Below are 22,710 nucleotides of genomic sequence, written 5' to 3' on the forward strand. Positions count from 1 at the left end.
TTGAAGCGCATTATAATTAGCCTTGTAAATCCTCCCTCTCCCAAGACTACAACATTGATCTTTTAAGTTTCTCAAAGGGGTGATTGCATCATTGGCAACCTTAATCATTGGTGAATTTTGATTTTGATCCTTGCATTATTTAAGTTAAGCATATTTAACCAGTAGTTAATAAAACTGTGTTTTTGGTTTCTTTGTGTCTCTACAATCATATTATCCTCGAATATTGAGTGCTAATATGAATTCAATGTTACATATTCGTAACTAAATGATTTAACTGTTAATGAACTTTATGAAGATTCACAAGTATTGGCACGAATAGTATATATTTTAATTAATTAAAGGTTAAACGAATCAAACATCACAAGAATTAAAATAAGAATTTGTCAATATTTGATGGACTAAAATCTGCAATTAAACCTATGGAAATAGTTTTGTAATGGGTACTTGGGGATGAGGATCTATTTTGAAGTTCTTCAAGAGCTGGAGATCATTAGCCATCCAAACGCTGACTACATTTGCTTCAATTTGGACAACTTGTTTGGGGAGAGGATTTAAATTTTTTATGAGAAGTGTATTAACCAAACACCAGAAGAAAAGCTTGTCAATCTTTTTTGTAGAACTATCAAAAAAAAGTCTCTTTCTAGGTGGATGGTAAAAATAAAAAGATGCAAAAATGTTTCTTGCATCTTTGTTTTTTTCTGGGAAGACCCTTCTTTAAAACAATTTTAAGCAAGCACCACATGTTATATGACTAACCTAAGAGAACAATGTTTCTCCACTTGGTCCTAGCACCAAAATACAACATTGAAAAGGGTTTTTGTGTGTGTGTCTTCAAGGGGAATTCCAGCAACTTATATGTTCACTCTTCGATTGATTAGAAAATAACAAATCAAAGGAATTGGTTTAAGAATAAAGAGGACAAAAATCAAATGTCATAAGCAACCTAAGATAACATTGGGGAATTAGATGACATCATATTTCATGCATCAATCGCATACACTTAGCATTACACACACACAAAAAAAAAGGTTATAATGAGAAGAGGCTCATTTCCAGATATGATGAACCTCAAAACAATGAACCAAGAAACAAGCCGCTTCAGGAAAAGCCTAGCAATTACTTCCTGTACATAAGTTCTTAAAGTCAAAAATATTCACATCACCATATGAAACGTTGTAGCGTGCGGATAAGGGGCCTTTAATCAGAGGCCGCGAGCCAAAACATGACGTAGGAAGAAATGGCAAGGAAGAACCATGAGATGAAAGCCAAAGCTACTGAAATTTGAAACATGTGGCAGGATAGCTGAGGGCTCTGTTTGCACATCTTTGTATCTTTAACAATCAAGACTACCACGCCAGCTGATGAGCTTGCAGCAGCAAGTGATAAAATGGATGTCACCTGCATAATGATAATATTTACAACATGAATGCAAAATATGAGCAGAAGTGACATGATGCCAAAGGATCAGTTATAATAGTCTTTTTACCATAAACAGAGTCTCAGTTATAACAGTCTTTTTAACATAAACAGTCTCTCAGTTATAACAGTCTTTTTAACATAAATAGAGTCTTATTTATTAAAAGGGTAAAAAATAACCCTGAATTATTGGAAATAGAACAATTTTGCTCTCCGTTTTATTTTGGGCACAAAATTACCCTCGCTATTAGTCAATTAGCCCACTTATCCCTCCCCACTAGGATGTAAATCCATTTTTAAAAAGTATTTATCTGCTGAGGTGGAGCTCCGCCTTGGTAAAAAGAAACCACCGGACAAATCTCCAATCTCTCTCACAACCACCATGAATCCATGTCATTTATGAGGAGTAAAACAAGAAGAGGAAAAACGTTCTAGCTTGTGTGCACCTCGCACTATTCCACCGGACACCTATTACCTCCCACCACCAGCATAGGTGCCAAGTAACTATATCCAACAAGGTTTAGGCAGATCGAAATCAAACACCTAGCCTTTTTTTGCCTCTAGTGGAGATTTGAACCCTGGTCTTCCATAGTTTTCCTGGAACTTGATAGGTGACCAAAGTTCAAACCCAGCGGAGACAAAAAAACGCTAAGTGATTTGCATTATGTTCAATGAGTCGAGGGCAAGAAGTACTTTACCTTAAGAAAGTCCACAACCATCATTACATTGGATTGTCAAAAACTACGTACAGTACTAGCTTTGTGATGCTTAGGCTGTAGAGTATAGAATAATATAGGACGATAAGTGAGTGAAGTAGCATCATTTGGGTTTGGTCAGATTAGGCTATCCTTTGGCACAAGTCTTATTCTGATCAAATGAATAGAGCAGTTTGGCTATGCTCCATCCCCATGTTAATCTTATGTGCTTTCTTGGTATCTCCAGTAGGATCTCAAAGATTCACCAATTGAGAAAGCATTAATATCTTGCAAGTTCAACCATATTTGACTTCAAACCACTAAAAATTTTGAACTGCTGGGATTGAATATCGCAAAAAATATAGCAATTGTTCCAGCAGAAAATATCAGTCTTCTTTACTAGGAGCTCATAAATGCAAGACTAGAGTTAGCAATAGAACTTCACTGGTCTTTTTTTTTTTTAATCAAGTAAAAGTATTTTCATTCATAAACATGGCCATAAAGCTGGCCGTATACAAGGGGTATACCAAAAGGTAAAGAATCTACAAAAAGAAATGATTCTCTACAAACTCCACCCAATCTTCTATACAAAAAGGAACTCTATGTGTGCACCAAGAGAAAATAAGTGACCGGAGACTACCCCTCAATTGAGAAAAAACTCAACTCTACCCCCTCAAAAGCTCTCCTGTTTCTCTCTCTCCATACAACCCACATTAACGCGAGAGGGACCACATTCCATGCCCTGCGTCTTCTCCCGCTCTTCCAATGGAACATCAACTCTTTCACCGTTTTTTGGCATTACCCATGAAGTACCGAACCAGCTAAGCATATCCCACCATAACCTCATTCTCAGAAGTATTTGTTATTGGTGCAGTTACCAGAAACCATAACTTCTTTCCCTGATATGTAACCTTTTAAAGGCATACAATAACATATTTCCAAAAGGTACATGCCACATCCATTCCCTTGTCATGGAACTACATGCTAAGATATATATAACAACAACAACAACAACAACAACCCAGTGAAATCCCACATCGTAGGGTCTGGGGAGGGTAGAGTGTACGCAGACCTGACTCCTACCAAGGTAGGACGGCTGTTTCCGAAAGACCCCCGGCTCAATAAAAGCATAAAACGAAGTCAGATACTGTTAGATAAGGTTAAGAGATTCGGATTCGGATAAGAGATTTAAAGCGATATGGAAATGAAATAATGCAAGCGACACAGATAATACAGGATAATCAGAGCACAGAAATGCTAAGATATATATAAATATATTGAAAAAAGAAAAGGAACTATATCATTTCATATACAAACTATAGGCTGGTTTTCGAGTTTCTACAACAACTTGTATCAGGTAAAGTATAAAATAAGTATCCAAAAGTTTACACTGGCCACCCAATGACAGTATATTTCGTGATCCCTCTTTACAATGCTGTCTAAGGAGTTGTCATGTGCTAAAACAGCTGCTCGCACTGCTAACTAGCTTTCAGCCTCCTTATAACTGAAAAAGATGACTCCATCTTGGAATTTAGCAGCTTTCATCAATAAATTCCCATAATACTTGGAAACATTTCTAGACTCAGGAAAACCAAACATAACCCATTACTAAGTTATAACAGCTGCATGTATCCCTCCCCCCCACCCCAACGACCCACACACACACACACACACCCAAATAAAAAGAATATTTTCTTTTCCCTTTGAGAGGGGGTGTTGATGTATTTCGAAAACTATAAGTTCTTATATTGATTAACTAGAAAAGGGAAATATATAAGACTTCTCATCTAATTGGCGTGAATGCTAAAAATATAATATTCAAGAATATGTATTTAACAAACAAACAGAGCATTCTAGTTTGGTTATCTTTATGTTGTATTAGTAACTTCACACTGATAAGCATCTATGCATGAGGTAGAAGATCGAATAAAGAAGATTACCCAATCACCAACTACAAGCAAGCTCAGAAAGACGTAATTCCTTAGATCTCTCTTCAATCTTAAGGCATGGATATCCAAGCAGGCGAGTGAGAAGCTCCATAGAAATTGCAGCCCCATTGATGCAATTAAATAGCTGAACCAAGAAAATCATGCGGTTGAAGCATGAGCAAGCTATAAACTTATTGAACAACATAAGAGATAGAAATCACCACATGAAGCTGAATGTATTTCACTTAACAAATTGTCAAAGGCAACGCAACTTTATGGCTAAGAAATAGCGTTCAGCCAGAAAGTCATCATTCAAAAAGATAGTTAATACGAAAAGGTAGTAAAATGAAACAAAGGAAAGTTAATAAACATATTAGAAAATACTAATGGCCAACAGACTAATACTTTTACAATGGGTTTCCTAGGTGTCCAATAACTATCCAAGTCACTCTTTAAAGTACAACGAGAACTATTACAGATTCTCAAAGGTGAGGCAAGTTAACCTATTATCAAATCATAGGTAATTGCTAATTCTGGTAGATGGAAAATCCTGCTGGACTGAAGGCAACTATCGTTTATGAATATAACTGCATTTAATCCAAAAAAATTAGGCTCTCATGCAATCAGAATCCAAGTTCTAAAACAAATGTGTTTTTCCAATATTTGGAGAGCAGAATATGACTTTACAGTTCTTTTAAACTACCTTAACTTGCACTATTCTAGAACCTTTTGTGCAAGACATTCAGAAGAATCCAAAGACTGGAAACTTCAGCATTCAAAGGGACACAACTTTATTTTTTCAAAGAGAGAACAGAAAGGATGATTTTTTTTTTTATCATCCAGCAACAGGTACCAATTAACTTTGTCCACCAAGGCTAGGACAGATGGAAAGAAATCACCTAGTGTTTTTGAGGAGGATATGAAATGGTTGAATGCTTGTAGAGGAAAAGTTCAGCAACTGGGGCTAGATAAGGCAGGTGCTCTCACGCTATAATAGCCCAAGGATGATAAATCTACAAAAACTATGCATCAGCAGCAAGCAATATTTACCCTGGTAATGTAATCTTAGCTAGACTGACTGAATGATGTTAGCTTAATCAAATAGCTCATATACACTGCTATCTCACTTTAAAAACCTCTATTTCATACTTTAAGAAAGTTTAACACTTCGCTTCGTGCAGTACTGAAGCCAGAAATTTCACCAAGGGATTCAAAATATAAAAAATAAACATAGGAAGAAGCCAAAGGGATTCAACATCTACTATACATACATAAAAAATAAGGTTAACCTTATATATTAAGTATAATTTTTCAACGAACCCCCTTGCAGTACTCTAGGTCCGCCCCCTGATTACGAGCCTATGTCTGATGAAACTAAATACAAAAGCCCCTTACTTCACCAAGCCAAAGAAAAGAAACGACCAATAACAAAATGTTTAGACTTAATACATTGTCCTTGAAATCTAAATGTATGTTTTTCCTATTGTCTTCTAGGATATCTATTATCTTGGCTAGATGATTTTCTAGTGTCAAGGTAATATCTTCTAATGCCTTTTCTAAGCCTATGGCTTGACGAGGTATCTGGTGTACAATACTGTATGAGAGTACTTCCATTATGTTGTTAAGGAGTGCTATTTAAAGAGTATTTTAAAGAGTACTTTCATACTGTATGAGAGTACTTCAAATGTCCCAATAAAGGAAATACAGAATATAAATCTAAGGTTGACACCCTCAGATTAGCATATTCCATTAGACTTGAACCCATCGAAGATGAGTTATATAATTCTGAAATGGAATATTGGATATACGAAACAGATAGTTCTTCAGATGAAGAAACAACAAGTAGCGATTCGGAAGAATAAGAATCAGAATGCTACCTTTATAAATGTTACCATTTTAGGTAAACAGATATCTGCCTATATCGATACTGGAGCAAACTTATGCTTTGGAAGAGATATTATAGGTAAAGGTAAATGGAAAAAACTTAAAGAACCCAAGCGAATTACTATCGCTGACAAAAGTTCTCATTATATATGGTATGCATTGGACTACCCAGATATATATATACAGGGATTCAAATTCCCATGTAAAAGAATATATAAACATGATTCAGACATAGACCTAATCATAGGAAATAACTTTCTTAAGTTATATGAACCTTTTACACAAAGGTTAGATACAATTGAAATCCTATGTCCAAAAATAGGAAAACAAAAGAAACAAATAGTTTCGGCTCCAATACTAAGTTACTATGATGTATTGCGGCTAATGACAAAAGATGTCTTAAACATGATTAGATTCTTTCTTACCACAGAACAGATTCTAGAAAATAAACTTCAAGAAGTAAGTGCAAATAACCCTTTAGATATTAAAAACACTAATACAGAATTAGTTGTTATTAAACTTAAGAATCCTGAACAGGAAGTTAAGGTAAAAAACAAAATACCTTACACAACCAGAGATATAGAAGAATTTACAAAAGAATGTAAAGATCTTTTAGAAAAAGGCATAATCAGGAAAAGTAACAGTCCACACTGTGCACCTGCATTTTATGTAGAAAATAAAAATGAAATAAAAAGAGGTCAAAGACGTATGGTGATCAACTATAAAAAAATGAATGAATCCACCATAGGAGATAGCTATCAGCTACCCCGAAAGGATCATATTTTAGAGTTACTTAAGGGTTGCTCATATTTTAGTGTCTTTGATGCAAAATCAGGATTTTGGCAGCTACGGTTAAGCGAAGAAACCAAGCCGCTAACAGCCTTTACATGTCCGCCACAGGCAATGTACGAATGGAACGTATTACCCTTTGGCTTGAAACAGGCTCCACCCATATTTCAACGATTTATGGATGAAGTTTTAAATGGTTTGAATTACTGTTCAATTGCTTACATAGATGATGTAATTGTTTTTTCAAAAACAAAGGAACAACATGTCGAAGACGTTACTAAAGTTTTAGAACGCTTTAAAGAAAAAGGTCTTGTAATTTCTGCAAAGAAATCAAAGATTTTACAAACAGAAATTGACTATTTGGGATTACATATTAATGCCAATGGATCAATTAAACTCTCAAATGATTTGCCAGAAAAAATACAAAGATTTCCTGACAAATTAGAAGATCGCAAGCAAATTCAGAGATTCCTTGGAGTACTGAATTATATTGCAGATCAAGGTTTTATCAAAAATCTTGCAAAAGAAAGACGGATTTTACAGAAAAAGATTTCTGATAAAATTAAATGGAACTGGACAAAAGAAATACACAAGCTGTTTTGAATATTAAAGACATGTGTAAAACTTTGCCAGAATTATATAATCCTAAAGCTGAAGATTTTCTTATTATTGAAACTGATGCTTCTAAGGATACATGGGCTGGTTGTATGCTAGCTATTCCTCAAGGTAAAAGATTACTAAACCTTGATGAACATGGAGATATTAAAGCCTATGATGAAAATCAGACAGGCAAAAATAATCTCATTACATATGGACATAGTTCCAAGCCTAACGGCACAATACATATGGCATCTTCTGATGACCAATCGGCAAGGAAGAGAAACATCCTTGACTCAGACCAAGCTCCACTATCCCAAAAGGAAAATCAGCTTCATGCCCAAATAGAAAAGCATTCTTCAAAGCTTTGCAAATATATTTCAGGAACCTTCACAGCCACTGAACAAAACTATACAGTACATGAGCTTGAAACGTTAGCCTGCAAAAAAGTCTTATCAAAATGGAGATTAGAACTGCTAGGAACCAGATTCGAACTAAGAGTCGATTCAAAATACCTAACAGGATTTCTTCGATATAACCTTAGCACAGATTACAAAAATGCTAGGTTAATAAGATGGCAGCAGATAATGTTGCAATACTCACCATATATCAAATATATCAAAAGTGATAAGAAAAGTTTTGCAGATACCCTAACAAGGGAATGGAAGCAATCATAAAACAGCATCAAAATGAGCTCAAACAGAAGCGACAGCAGATGGCAGCGCTTCAAAAGCAAATATCCAAGATGGAGAAATCATTGGAAATGCTCATGGCAATAAATGCAGATGAAGATGACGAATCTTCACCCGAACCAATCCCAGTTGTTAAAACTGAGAAGAAAACATGGTCAGATTTAGTGGAAGACGAAGCACAGTCCTCTACTAAGGAAACAAAGAAATGGTATGTGATATACGATGGAGACCACCCTGGTCTTTACAATTCATGGGGAATTGCCTCATCACACATACATGGAAAGAACGTAAAACATGAGAGCTTCAAAACTAAAGAAGCAGCTCAAGAATCTTTTGATAACTTTCAAAAGAAATACAGTACTAAGCTACTCAGGCCAGTACAGGAAAAAATATGGTAGTTATTGGGAAAACTACACAGCTCCAGGATATGATGAAAAATGTCCTAAGAAACGACGAATGTACTAACGAAGCCACTAGCGCTTCACTTGTTACATTTTGCAGGAACTGGAGATTGATCGCAGACTATCGCGAGGAATACTCAAAGCAGGGATTTTATCCCAAATATGGAGGACAAGGCTGCTTAAGAGCAGTATTCATAGAAGACGCAGATCCAATCACGATCTACAGCTTCTTTCTACATGGTATGGTAGATTCCATATATACCAGGAGTATCAAGGTACTCTCACAATTTCCTCAGCGCTTTCAGATGCTGATCAAGAAATACATAGACAACTTTGCTAAAGGCCAAGTCATCTACCTACGAATACGGTCAACATACCCGGTATTCGATGACACGGACAAAGCAAATTTGTTAGTGCCTTCACTTGCACTAATCAGCATGGGAGTGGTCGGAAAGACAGGATTACCACCCAAAGATATTCCGATCTACCCAGAAATAGATGGAATCTGCATGGCAACAGCATATGCCGGCTTATTCAAAGCAATAGCGGACTTCGGAAAACAGCCGACTATTCGAGTCCACTACTCAAATGGCAGGAACATAGTGGTTTACACCAAGAATAGTAAACCTATCACTGCAGAAGGAGCAGCACACATAGTAGCCATGGAAAGATGTTTTTACGACTTTTCAGGCGTACTACAAAATGTTCCGTTGGATCTACAGAGAATGATCTGTCAAATGATTCGATGGAATAAAAATCATCTGTGCATATTCTGTCAACAGAAAGATAATGAGAAGGCTCCACAACAGCCAAGCTCGGAAGATGACGACTTCGTCGACACCAACAGCCTTCACGCCGATGAAGCCTATGGAGACGAAGAAGCAGAGCTGAGTCACCCATGACATCAGCATCAACATAGCATCTTTGATAGTGGCCGACACTATGTCCCACTAAAAAAGAAAAGCAGTGGTCACGCACGTTAAAACGTTGTATCAGTTTGCTTTTTCTTTTTTCTTTTCTCGGGGGGGGGGGGTGAGATGTCATAATCTCCACCGAAAGTTTTTTGTTTGATATGTGAGTGTCCCTTTATCACTACCCTACATGGGAAAAACTGTGGACACGCGTCTTTAATTATTGTACTATGTGGACCGCACCTTATCTTTTCACGCGGTTTGCTTTATGTAAATTATTGATGACCTATCTTTAGTTGCCTATATAAGACATGCTAGAGGCACTAAGATCGAGGAGTTAAAATTGAGTCAGTCTTGTATGGTATAGTACGCAGATTAAAGGAATAAAGGGAAGGAGTCCGCTTTTCCGCCAATCGCAGTACGTAGCCCAGTTACAGACGTAAGTACCAATTACTCCACGAATAGTAAGAATCTACATATCTTACTTACATATCTCTTTACTTGAAACAATTGATTTTATTGTTTTTATTATTACATGTTATCATTCTTTTAGCTATGTCTAAAGAAAAAATCTCAAAAGATATATTTGAAGAATATAAGAAAGATGAAGAGAATGAATACTCTTTAAACACACTCTTAGATCTTCAAAAGATAAGAGAAATAGGTTTTGATGTTACTAATCAACAAAACTTTATATCTCTAAAAAATGGAATTAGTAATCTAATTAAGAGATCAAATATAGTCTATTACGGACTAATGGAAGGAGAAATAGCAGTCCCTCAGGAACAAACCGAAGGAGACATGTACATACCCATGGTAAATAGGCAAGCTATACAAGCTAAGATAGCCTCTTTTAAAAGAGAATCAGATAGACATAAGATTAAATATCTTCATGTTAGTGTTATGCAAATCTTGCTTAAATCTACATTTAGCGCAGGAATAGATGCACCTATCAAGTTTCTTATCAGAGATGATAGAATTCAAAATGAACACGAAAGTGTTATAGCTACAGGTTCAGGAAACCTAGTAGGAGAAACATTGAAGTTTAATATCAATCTTCAATTAAGTATGAGTCTTATGGACCAGGATCTAGATAGAGCTGTTATCATCAAGTATAAACTTGACAGAGCACCTCTCATGAAAAAGGGTAATCACCCATTCACAGCCTTCTATAGGATGAACTATGCTTTGACGAATAGTCACCATAGTCTCACATTTAGGTATTCACCAAAAATAGAAGTTGATAAACTTTTTGGAAATATACTAAAAATGGAAGTTAATACTCCCATGTTTAGATTGAAAAATGAGTCAAATACTATCAGAAAAGATGATAGAAATACACAATCATTTAGGATGATAAAAGACGAACCATCAAGTTCAGTATCCATCCCAAAACAAGTTTTCTACTCTCCACAAAGAGAAGAAAAAAAACCCAAAATAGCCCAAAAGGATGTTCCCATCATTCTACCAGATAAGCCAATAAGCTTAGCAGATGTTTCCACAAGGAAAATAAAAGAACTCCAAGATCAAATAGATAGATACTATCTAGAAGGTCTTAAAAAATGAATCTGGAAAAAGTCTGGATTATTACACAACTAGATCTACCGGATTTAGTAGTCAAAGAAATCTACTGGAAATTTATTCTAGAAGATTATCTTAAATATATAGATCGAATGATTCAGAAAGATGTTATAGAATATGAACATTGGCTAGATTGGATAGTCTATGGATACGAAGATGTCACAGGAAGTGAATACTTCTAAAGATATCAAAAGAAATAATCCGCACAACACAGACGACAAAGACCACCTTAACCCGGTATCAGCGCGTCGAGAAAACGTGGTATCAGAGCGAGTTAACGAACCAAAACATAGTGAAAAGATAAATAAGTTGATAGTACAACTCAATCAACTCGAAAATTATTGGAAGTTAGATCAACCAGAATGAGTACAACAAGTACCTCATCTCTAAGTAGTCTACCTTTAGACGAAATAATAGTAGCCCCAGGATTAAGTGACGTCCCAGGATTACTAACAGATGGAAAGGTTCTTAGAATCCCTAGAAATCTAAAACCATCTTCATCTTACCTTTTAGGTATCAACACAGAAATAGCTTCTTCTAACCAACATATCTCAGTTAGATTCAGCCAAATAGGAGCACTCCTTAACAACATAATGGAAGTACTCTCATACAGTATTGTACACCAGATACCTCGTCAAGCCATAGGCTTAGAAAAGGCATTAGAAGATATTACCTTGACACTAGAAAATCATCTAGCCAAGATAATAGATATCCTAGAAGACAATAGGAAAAACATACATTTAGATTTCAAGGACAAAGAAAAAGAAGTCTTTTCCAAATACGAGATCTTATACAGTCACCAGAAAACTATTGTTCAGTTAATACTAGAACAAAAGGAATTACTCCTAAATCTTGACCTTCAAGAGACAAAGGGTAAAATCAAACATCTAGAAGAAACTCTAGAAAAATATATAGCTCAGTCAGCAGCAAATGAGAAAATCGTTCTCAACAAAATAGAAAGTATTGAGAAATACTTGAAAGATACTCTAGGAGAATAATGTCTGAAACCCATGACAAGTTTCGAACATTAGGAATACAAATAGGAAATCGACTAGATTCCCTAGAAGAAATAGTTAAGCCACAAAGTGACTTGATTCATGAAATAGCTAGAGAAGTTGGCATGCTTAAAATAGCCATTGGAAGGAAATATGGCAATACATTAGACTTAGAATTCAGAAAGAATGCTGATTTCAGTACTGAATTCTCAGAAGGATATAGAGAACCCTCAAAAGAGTTCTTCAATGGTTTAGAATACTGTGCGTGTAGAGACCATAATGGAACCTACCCACATCTATTCCACACGTATAACCCACAAGTAAATACAATTGTAGATATTCTTGTTGATATACATAGAAGAGTTACTCAAACACCTCTTCAAGGTATCTTAGGAAACTTGGATACTGCTGTACACACCCTTCAGGAATACATACAAGCATTAGCCAGAGAAAATGATTCGGATATCTCCAAAAGAACTGACCAAACACAAGCTATTCTAGAAATTATAGAAAGGCTAAAACAAATAGCTATTAATTCTGATAGAAATAAAACATCTTCAGAATCTAATATAGATCAAAACCTTCTTGGAATGATCAATGCTCTTAATACAAAGGTAGATAACCTTTTACTAAGACCAAATATTACACCTGCTGGAACAGCACCTGTAAATACTCTTACCATCCCAAACCCCAGGTTATGGTACTATGGTAGGGAATGAATGAACTAGAGGACAAGATTCAGCGCGTCGAGAAAACGTGGTATCAGAGCCTATGTCCAAAAACACATTATTCTGTGTTTAAAGAGTATTCATTCTCTTCATCTTTCTTATATTCTTCAAATATATCTTTTGAGATTTTTTCTTTAGACATAGCTAAAAGAATGATAACATGTAATAATAAAAACAATAAAATCAATTGTTTCAAGTAAAGAGATATATAAGTAAGATATGTAGATTCTTACTATTCGTGGAGTAATTGCTACTTACGTCTGTAACTGGGCTACGTACTGCGATTGGCGGAAAAGCGGACTCCTTCCCTTTATTCCTTTAATCTGCGTACTATACCATACAAGACTGACTCAATTTTAACTCCCCGATCTTAGTGCCTCTAGCATGTCTTATATAGGCAACTAAAGATAGGTCGTCAATAATTTACATAAAGCAAACCGCGTGAAGAGATAAGGTGCGGTCCACATAGTACAATAATTAAAGACGCGTGTCCACAGTTTTTCCCATGTAGGGTAGTGATAAAGGGACACTCACATATCAAACAAAAAACTTTCGGTGGAGATTATGACATCTCACCCCCCCAAGAAAAGAAAAAAGAAAAAGCAAACTGATACAACGTTTTAACGTGCGTGACCACTGCTTTTCTTTTTTAGTGGGACATAGTGTCGGCCACTATCAAAGATGCTATGTTGATGCTGATGTCATGGGTGACTCAGCTCTGCTTCTTCGTCTCCATAGGCTTCATCGGCGTGAAGGCTGTTGGTGTCGACGAAGTCGTCATCTTCCGAGCTTGGCTGTTGTGGAGCCTTCTCATTATCTTTCTGTTGACAGAATATGCACAGATGATTTTTATTCCATCGAATCATTTGACAGATCATTCTCTGTAGATCCAACGGAACATTTTGTAGTACGCCTGAAAAGTCGTAAAAACATCTTTCCATGGCTACTATGTGTGCTGCTCCTTCTGCAGTGATAGGTTTACTATTCTTGGTGTAAACCACTATGTTCCTGCCATTTGAGTAGTGGACTCGAATAGTCGGCTGTTTTCCGAAGTCCGCTATTGCTTTGAATAAGCCGGCATATGCTGTTGCCATGCAGATTCCATCTATTTCTGGGTAGATCGGAATATCTTTGGGTGGTAATCCTGTCTTTCCGACCACTCCCATGCTGATTAGTGCAAGTGAAGGCACTAACAAATTTGCTTTGTCCGTGTCATCGAATACCGGGTATGTTGACCGTATTCGTAGGTAGATGACTTGGCCTTTAGCAAAGTTGTCTATGTATTTCTTGATCAGCATCTGAAAGCGCTGAGGAAATTGTGAGAGTACCTTGATACTCCTGGTATATATGGAATCTACCATACCATGTAGAAAGAAGCTGTAGACCGTGATTGGATCTGCGTCTTCTATGAATACTGCTCTTAAGCAGCCTTGTCCTCCATATTTGGGATAAAATCCCTGCTTTGAGTATTCCTCGCGATAGTCTGCGATCAATCTCCAGTTCCTGCAAAATGTAACAAGTGAAGCGCTAGTGGCTTCGTTAGTACATTCGTCGTTTCTTAGGACATTTTTCATCATATCCTGGAGCTGTGTAGTTTTCCCAATAACTACCATATTTTTTCCTGTACTGGCCTGAGTAGCTTAGTACTGTATTTCTTTTGAAAGTTATCAAAAGATTCTTGAGCTGCTTCTTTAGTTTTGAAGCTCTCATGTTTTACGTTCTTTCCATGTATGTGTGATGAGGCAATTCCCCATGAATTGTAAAGACCAGGGTGGTCTCCATCGTATATCACATACCATTTCTTTGTTTCCTTAGTAGAGGACTGTGCTTCGTCTTCCACTAAATCTGACCATGTTTTCTTCTCAGTTTTAACAACTGGGATTGGTTCGGGTGAAGATTCGTCATCTTCATCTGCATTTATTGCCATGAGCATTTCCAATGATTTCTCCATCTTGGATATTTGCTTTTGAAGCGCTGCCATCTGCTGTCGCTTCTGTTTGAGCTCATTTTGATGCTGTTTTATGATTGCTTCCATTCCCTTGTTAGGGTATCTGCAAAACTTTTCTTATCACTTTTGATATATTTGATATATGGTGAGTATTGCAACATTATCTGCTGCCATCTTATTAACCTAGCATTTTTGTAATCTGTGCTAAGGTTATATCGAAGAAATCCTGTTAGGTATTTTGAATCGACTCTTAGTTCGAATCTGGTTCCTAGCAGTTCTAATCTCCATTTTGATAAGACTTTTTTGCAGGCTAACGTTTCAAGCTCATGTACTGTATAGTTTTGTTCAGTGGCTGTGAAGGTTCCTGAAATATATTTGCAAAGCTTTGAAGAATGCTTTTCTATTTGGGCATGAAGCTGATTTTCCTTTTGGGATAGTGGAGCTTGGTCTGAGTCAAGGATGTTTCTCTTCCTTGCCGATTGGTCATCAGAAGATGCCATATGTATTGTGCCGTTAGGCTTGGAACTATGTCCATATGTAATGAGATTATTTTTGCCTGTCTGATTTTCATCATAGGCTTTAATATCTCCATGTTCATCAAGGTTTAGTAATCTTTTACCTTGAGGAATAGCTAGCATACAACCAGCCCATGTATCCTTAGAAGCATCAGTTTCAATAATAAGAAAATCTTCAGCTTTAGGATTATATAATTCTGGCAAAGTTTTACACATGTCTTTAATATTCAAAACAGCTTGTGTATTTCTTTTGTCCAGTTCCATTTAATTTTATCAGAAATCTTTTTCTGTAAAATCCGTCTTTCTTTTGCAAGATTTTTGATAAAACCTTGATCTGCAATATAATTCAGTACTCCAAGGAATCTCTGAATTTGCTTGCGATCTTCTAATTTGTCAGGAAATCTTTGTATTTTTTCTGACAAATCATTTGAGAGTTTAATTGATCCATTGGCATTAATATGTAATCCCAAATAGTCAATTTCTGTTTGTAAAATCTTTGATTTCTTTGCAGAAATTACAAGACCTTTTTCTTTAAAGCGTTCTAAAACTTTAGTAACGTCTTCGACATGTTGTTCCTTTGTTTTTGAAAAAACAATTACATCATCTATGTAAGCAATTGAACAGTAATTCAAACCATTTAAAACTTCATCCATAAATCGTTGAAATATGGGTGGAGCCTGTTTCAAGCCAAAGGGTAATACGTTCCATTCGTACATTGCCTGTGGCGGACATGTAAAGGCTGTTAGCGGCTTGGTTTCTTCGCTTAACCGTAGCTGCCAAAATCCTGATTTTGCATCAAAGACACTAAAATATGAGCAACCCTTAAGTAACTCTAAAATATGATCCTTTCGGGGTAGCTGATAGCTATCTCCTATGGTGGATTCATTCATTTTTTTATAGTTGATCACCATACGTCTTTGACCTCTTTTTATTTCATTTTTATTTTCTACATAAAATGCAGGTGCACAGTGTGGACTGTTACTTTTCCTGATTATGCCTTTTTCTAAAAGATCTTTACATTCTTTTGTAAATTCTTCTATATCTCTGGTTGTGTAAGGTATTTTGTTTTTTACCTTAACTTCCTGTTCAGGTATCTAACCTTTGTGTAAAAGGTTCATATAACTTAAGAAAGTTATTTCCTATGATTAGGTCTATGCCTGAATCATGTTTATATATTCTTTTACATGGGAATTTGAATCCCTGTATATATATATCTGGGTAGTCCAATGCATACCATATATAATGAGAACTTTTGTCAGCGATAGTAATTCGCTTGGGTTCTTTAAGTTTTTTCCATTTACCTTTACCTATAATATCTCTTCCAAAGCAGAAGTTTGCTCCAGTATCGATATAGGCAGATATCTGTTTACCTAAAATGGTAACATTTATAAAGGTAGCATTCTGATTCTTATTCTTCCGAATCGCTACTTGTTGTTTCTTCATCTGAAGAACTATCTGTTTCGTATATCCAATATTCCATTTCAGAATTATATAACTCATCTTCGATGGGTTCAAGTCTAATGGAATATGCTAATCTGAGGGTGTCAACCTTAGATTTATATTCTGTATTTCCTTTATTGGGACATTCATTGGCGTAATGGCCTTCTTCTTGACATATCCAACATTGGCATGATTTCTTGCCTTTTGGACAGTATTTATCTTTTTTGGTCTTTTTACCAAAATGTTTTTTCCTTTCACTCTTTTTGCGAAAGTATTTTTTCCTATTACCTGTAGAGGCTTTTTGGAATTTCTTATATGGGACTTTTTTCCAAGAACGTTTTTTCTTAGAATATTTTTTTTTTCTTTTCGGAATTTTTTCTTCCTATCTCTCCCCCCCTCCATGGGTGCACAACCATATTTAGTAACTCGATCTGCGACTTTTTCGCAGCAGAGTTCTATTTCTGCTTCTTTTTTGAGCATTTCTTGGTTACATTGTAGCTTGAGCCATTTATCTAGTGCGGTAACTCGTCCTCCTAGATTATTAGCTAATCCTAGCGCATTTTGTAACTTTGCATAGTACTTAGTAACTTCCTTACTAATTCCTATGGGCAGTTTACTGAAGAACATTGCTAAAGCTAATGTCTTATTGGTTTCTGAGAGATTGTAGAAATATTTTTTGAATTCACATACGAAGCTTTTAACATCGCACATATCACATATTTGTAGATTGGTTATATGCCAACATGCTTAAGATTGGCTGAGTTCCCATTCTGCAAGTCTTAAGGACGATAGTCCTGTGAATTCTTCTAATAGCTTCGAGGCTATAGCGCCTCGAGTTATTAATGCAAACATTGGATACAACTCCAAAAGAAATAGAAGAATCCGAAACATTGGATACTCTAAAAGAAATTGAAGCGCTGCCATCTGCTGTCGCTTCTGTTTGAGCTCATTTTGATGCTGTTTTATGATTGCTTCCATTCCCTTGTTAGGGTATCTGCAAAACTTTTCTTATCACTTTTGATATATTTGATATATGGTGAGTATTGCAACATTATCTGCTGCCATCTTATTAACCTAGCATTTTTGTAATCTGTGCTAAGGTTATATCGAAGAAATCCTGTTAGGTATTTTGAATCGACTCTTAGTTCGAATCTGGTTCCTAGTAGTTCTAATCTCCATTTTGATAAGACTTTTTTGCAGGCTAACGTTTCAAGCTCATGTACTGTATAGTTTTGTTCAGTGGCTGTGAAGGTTCCTGAAATATATTTGCAAAGCTTTGAAGAATGCTTTTCTATTTGGGCATGAAGCTGATTTTCCTTTTGGGATAGTGGAGCTTGGTCTGAGTCAAGGATGTTTCTCTTCCTTGCCGATTGGTCATCAAAAGATGCCATATGTATTGTGCCGTTAGGCTTGGAACTATGTCCATATGTAATGAGATTATTTTTGCCTGTCTGATTTTCATCATAGGCTTTAATATCTCCATGTTCATCAAGGTTTAGTAATCTTTTACCTTGAGGAATAGCTAGCATACAACCAGCCCATGTATCCTTAGAAGCATCAGTTTCAATAATAAGAAAATCTTCAGCTTTAGGATTATATAATTCTGGCAAAGTTTTACACATGTCTTTAATATTCAAAACAGCTTGTGTATCTTCTTTTGTCCAGTTCCATTTAATTTTATCAGAAATCATCAGAGATGATAGAATTCAAAATGAACACGAAAGTGTTATAGCTACAGGTTCAGGAAACCTAGTAGGAGAAACATTGAAGTTTAATATCAATCTTCAATTAAGTATGAGTCTTATGGACCAGGATCTAGATAGAGCTGTTATCATCAAGTATAAACTTGACAGAGCACCTCTCATGAAAAAGGGTAATCACCCATTCACAGCCTTCTATAGGATGAACTATGCTTTGACGAATAGTCACCATAGTCTCACATTTAGGTATTCACCAAAAATAGAAGTTGATAAACTTTTTGGAAATATACTAAAAATGGAAGTTAATACTCCCATGTTTAGATTGAAAAATGAGTCAAATACTATCAGAAAAGATGATAGAAATACACAATCATTTAGGATGATAAAAGACGAACCATCAAGTTCAGTATCCATCCCAAAACAAGTTTTCTACTCTCCACAAAGAGAAGAAAAAAAACCCAAAATAGCCCAAAAGGATGTTCCCATCATTCTACCAGATAAGCCAATAAGCTTAGCAGATGTTTCCACAAGGAAAATAAAAGAACTCCAAGATCAAATAGATAGATACTATCTAGAAGGTCTTAAAAAATGAATCTGGAAAAAGTCTGGATTATTACACAACTAGATCTACCGGATTTAGTAGTCAAAGAAATCTACTGGAAATTTATTCTAGAAGATTATCTTAAATATATAGATCGAATGATTCAGAAAGATGTTATAGAATATGAACATTGGCTAGATTGGATAGTCTATGGATACGAAGATGTCACAGGAAGTGAATACTTCTAAAGATATCAAAAGAAATAATCCGCACAACACAGACGACAAAGACCACCTTAACCCGGTATCAGCGCGTCGAGAAAACGTGGTATCAGAGCGAGTTAACGAACCAAAACATAGTGAAAAGATAAATAAGTTGATAGTACAACTCAATCAACTCGAAAATTATTGGAAGTTAGATCAACCAGAATGAGTACAACAAGTACCTCATCTCTAAGTAGTCTACCTTTAGACGAAATAATAGTAGCCCCAGGATTAAGTGACGTCCCAGGATTACTAACAGATGGAAAGGTTCTTAGAATCCCTAGAAATCTAAAACCATCTTCATCTTACCTTTTAGGTATCAACACAGAAATAGCTTCTTCTAACCAACATATCTCAGTTAGATTCAGCCAAATAGGAGCACTCCTTAACAACATAATGGAAGTACTCTCATACAGTATTGTACACCAGATACCTCGTCAAGCCATAGGCTTAGAAAAGGCATTAGAAGATATTACCTTGACACTAGAAAATCATCTAGCCAAGATAATAGATATCCTAGAAGACAATAGGAAAAACATACATTTAGATTTCAAGGACAAAGAAAAAGAAGTCTTTTCCAAATACGAGATCTTATACAACTCCAAAAGAAATAGAAGAATCCGAAACACCGGAATTCGAAGATATAGTCCTAGACTATGATAGCTCCGACAGTGAGGAGGAAAATCCATTCTTCTTAGGTGAAGATGAAGCTACAAGTAGTGTTCATCAACAGGTTCAGCCTCAACAAAGAAGAAACACACAGGGTCCAGTAATTGACCTAGAAGATTATGTGGATCGAGAACTACAACAAGTAGGATACCACAAAAAAAGCGGTAAAAAGGGAGGAATTACCCATATACCGATAGAATTCAGGCCTAAGATTGTTACGCCTAGAAAAAACATAGAGGACCTTATCCTTAACATTGACTGCATAGAAGATGTAGCCAGAGAAATCCAGGATTGGGCAAAAGTCCTTGGAATGCACATGCAATTAAATAGCGCTCAATTAGGGCAAGTATCGTCAATGCTCATATTCAATTATGTGCTAGGACATACTTCAGGAAATGCTCTCAATTTTTTGATGAGACAAACAATTCCTTTTGTAGCAGAAGTTATAGGAGGAACAGATGATAAACTTAAATACAAAGAACCTCATCTAATACTAGAAGCTATAGCCTTGAAGCTATTAGAAGAATTCACAGGACTATCGTCCTTAAGACTTGCAGAATGGGAACTCAGCCAATCTGAAGCATGGTGGCATATAACCAATCTACAAATATGTGATATGTGCGATGTTAAAAGCTTCGTATGTGAATTCAAAAAATATTTCTATAATCTCTCAGAAACCAATAAGACATTAGCTTTAGCAATGTTCTTCAGTAAACTGCCCATAGGAATTAGTAAGGAAGTTACTAAGTACTATGCAAAGTTACAAAATGAGCTAGGATTAGCTAATAATCTAGGAGGACGAGTTACCGCACTAGATAAATGGCTCAAGCTACAATGTAACCAAGAAATGCTCAAAAAAGAAGCAGAAATAGAACTCTGCTGCGAAAAAGTCGCAGATCGAGTTACTAAATATGGTTGTGCACCCATGGAGGGGGGGAGAGATAGGAAGAAAAAATTCCGAAAAGGAAAAAAATATTCTAAGAAAAAACGTTCTTGGAAAAAAGTCCCATATAAGAAATTCCAAAAAGCCTCTACAGGTAATAGGAAAAAATACTTTCGCAAAAAGAGTGAAAGGAAAAAACATTTTGGTAAAAAGACCAAAAAAGATAAATATTGTCCAAAAGGCAAGAAATCATGCCAATGTTGGATATGTCAAGAAGAAGGCCATTACGCCAATGAATGTCCCAATAAAGGAAATACAGAATATAAATCTAAGGTTGACACCCTCAGATTAGCATATTCCATTAGACTTGAACCCATCGAAGATGAGTTATATAATTCTGAAATGGAATATTGGATATACGAAACAACTCCTTACATTTGTTAGTAAATTTCATTTAGACACTCGAACTACGGTATGTTCCAATTGAGCACCTAAACAAATAATAAAATGTTCCTATTAGACACTTCCGGTTCAATTTTTTTTCTTTTTTGTACATTCTCTCAAGCGTCTATTAGGTAGTTAAGTTAATGACATAAAATATGTTATCTCATTCAATTATATACATTTGCCTCAACTGGAATATGCTTGAGGTTTTACAACTTATTGAGGCTAATGTGTATTATTAAAGCAGGTGGCATATTTTAAGTGGTTAACTTATCTATTGTAATTGGAACTTGAGAACATGCCCAAAAGTTTTCCAAAATTTGAATCAAAAGTATCTAATAGGAACACTTTATCATGTGTTCAGGTGCTCAATTGGAACAAGTCATAGTTCGAGTGTCTGAATGAAATGTAGAGGCAAGTTTAAGGGGCTATGAATGTATTAATCCAAATGTTTAATGCAAGCACAAGTCAGAATGTAAACATCATTTTCACAAATTAAATGCTCAAATTTCCAATAGGAAAAAAAAAAAAAAAAGACCCATCTATAAATATGCCCCATAGGCCTTAAGTGTGTGTATGTGTGTGTGTTTTCACACCCACTTCAATTTTTTCCGAAAAAGGGCAGTCTGGTGCACAAAGCATCACGCCTTAGCAAGGTTCGGGGCAGGGTCGCACCATACAGACAACCTACCCTAATGCAAGCATTAGCGGCTGCTTCCACGGCTCAAACCCGTGACCTATATGAGCCTAGTTGGATGGTTTATTTTAGATGTTTTTAAGCCAAAATAGCTTTTAACCATTTTTTTTAGTGTTTGAACAAGATAAAAAAAGGTGATTTTAAGCTAAAATAACAAAAATAAGCCAAAGGCACAAGTTATAACCCCATCCAACCAGGCTCTTAAGTCACACAGAGACAAATTTACCGTTGTTACATTTAAAAAAAAAAAGAAAAAAACTAGACAAAGAAATAAGAGAGAGAATGAATAGTGTACCAGAAAGCAGTACAAGTGGAGAAACCATGAGAAGAAGCCATAACAGATATAGAAGCTGCTGCAAATATAGACTGTCCCATTCTCAATATCAGCCCACTCACTTTCCCTGGTCCCCCAAACAACTCCTTCATCCTCACACCCTGAATCTTACTTATGGCTATGTTTTTTGTTCATTTACTGCAAAATAGACAAACACCCTTCATTGAACTAATTGGAAATGAACCCTAGATCCAAAACCAAATTGATGTAGATTTTGTTTATGGGTGTTTGTTAGATTAGGACTACAGTGAGATTTGTGGGAAAGATAATTGGATTAGGTGAAAAAGAGTAAGAGGGAGAGGGAATGTTCTTTTTGGTATATAAGAACACCAACATGAATATGACGTTGGCATTATTTTATGGAGGCTTAATGCATAATTAAACTTGTCCCTTTTTTTTTATTTTGGCATCGTGTCTATCAAACTTTTTCTGTTAGAAGCATAAATTAAATCGGAAAAATAAATATGGAGTAATATCTTAGACATGTAGTAAATTATTATTTAGGTCATGTATGTGTTGGTTTTTACTCTTTCACTGTTGGCTTAATTAAGAGCTTTTTATTTTCTCTCTCTTAATTGTTGCTAATTTTAGCTAAGAAATGACATAATTAAATTAGAACATATATTAACATGTTGCTACATTGAAGATAGAATATTATG

General features: G+C 35.7%; 1 protein-coding gene across 1 annotated transcript; it reads right to left on the reverse strand.

The window, feature by feature from the left end:
- Window positions 1-930: 930 nt before the first annotated feature.
- Window positions 931-22,392, reverse strand: LOC132640351 (CASP-like protein 5B1). Its single transcript, XM_060356916.1, has 3 exons — window positions 22,013-22,392; window positions 4,052-4,184; window positions 931-1,398 (listed from the first exon to the last, which is right to left on the reverse strand). The coding sequence occupies exons 1-3, from the start codon at window positions 22,141-22,143 to the stop codon at window positions 1,198-1,200; spliced, it is 465 nt and encodes a 154-aa protein (XP_060212899.1). The 5' UTR covers window positions 22,144-22,392; the 3' UTR covers window positions 931-1,197.
- Between the last annotated feature and the right edge of the window lie 318 nt (window positions 22,393-22,710).

Source organism: Lycium barbarum, chromosome 5 (genome assembly GCF_019175385.1).
Source record: "Lycium barbarum isolate Lr01 chromosome 5, ASM1917538v2, whole genome shotgun sequence".
Taxonomy (NCBI): domain Eukaryota; kingdom Viridiplantae; phylum Streptophyta; class Magnoliopsida; order Solanales; family Solanaceae; genus Lycium; species Lycium barbarum.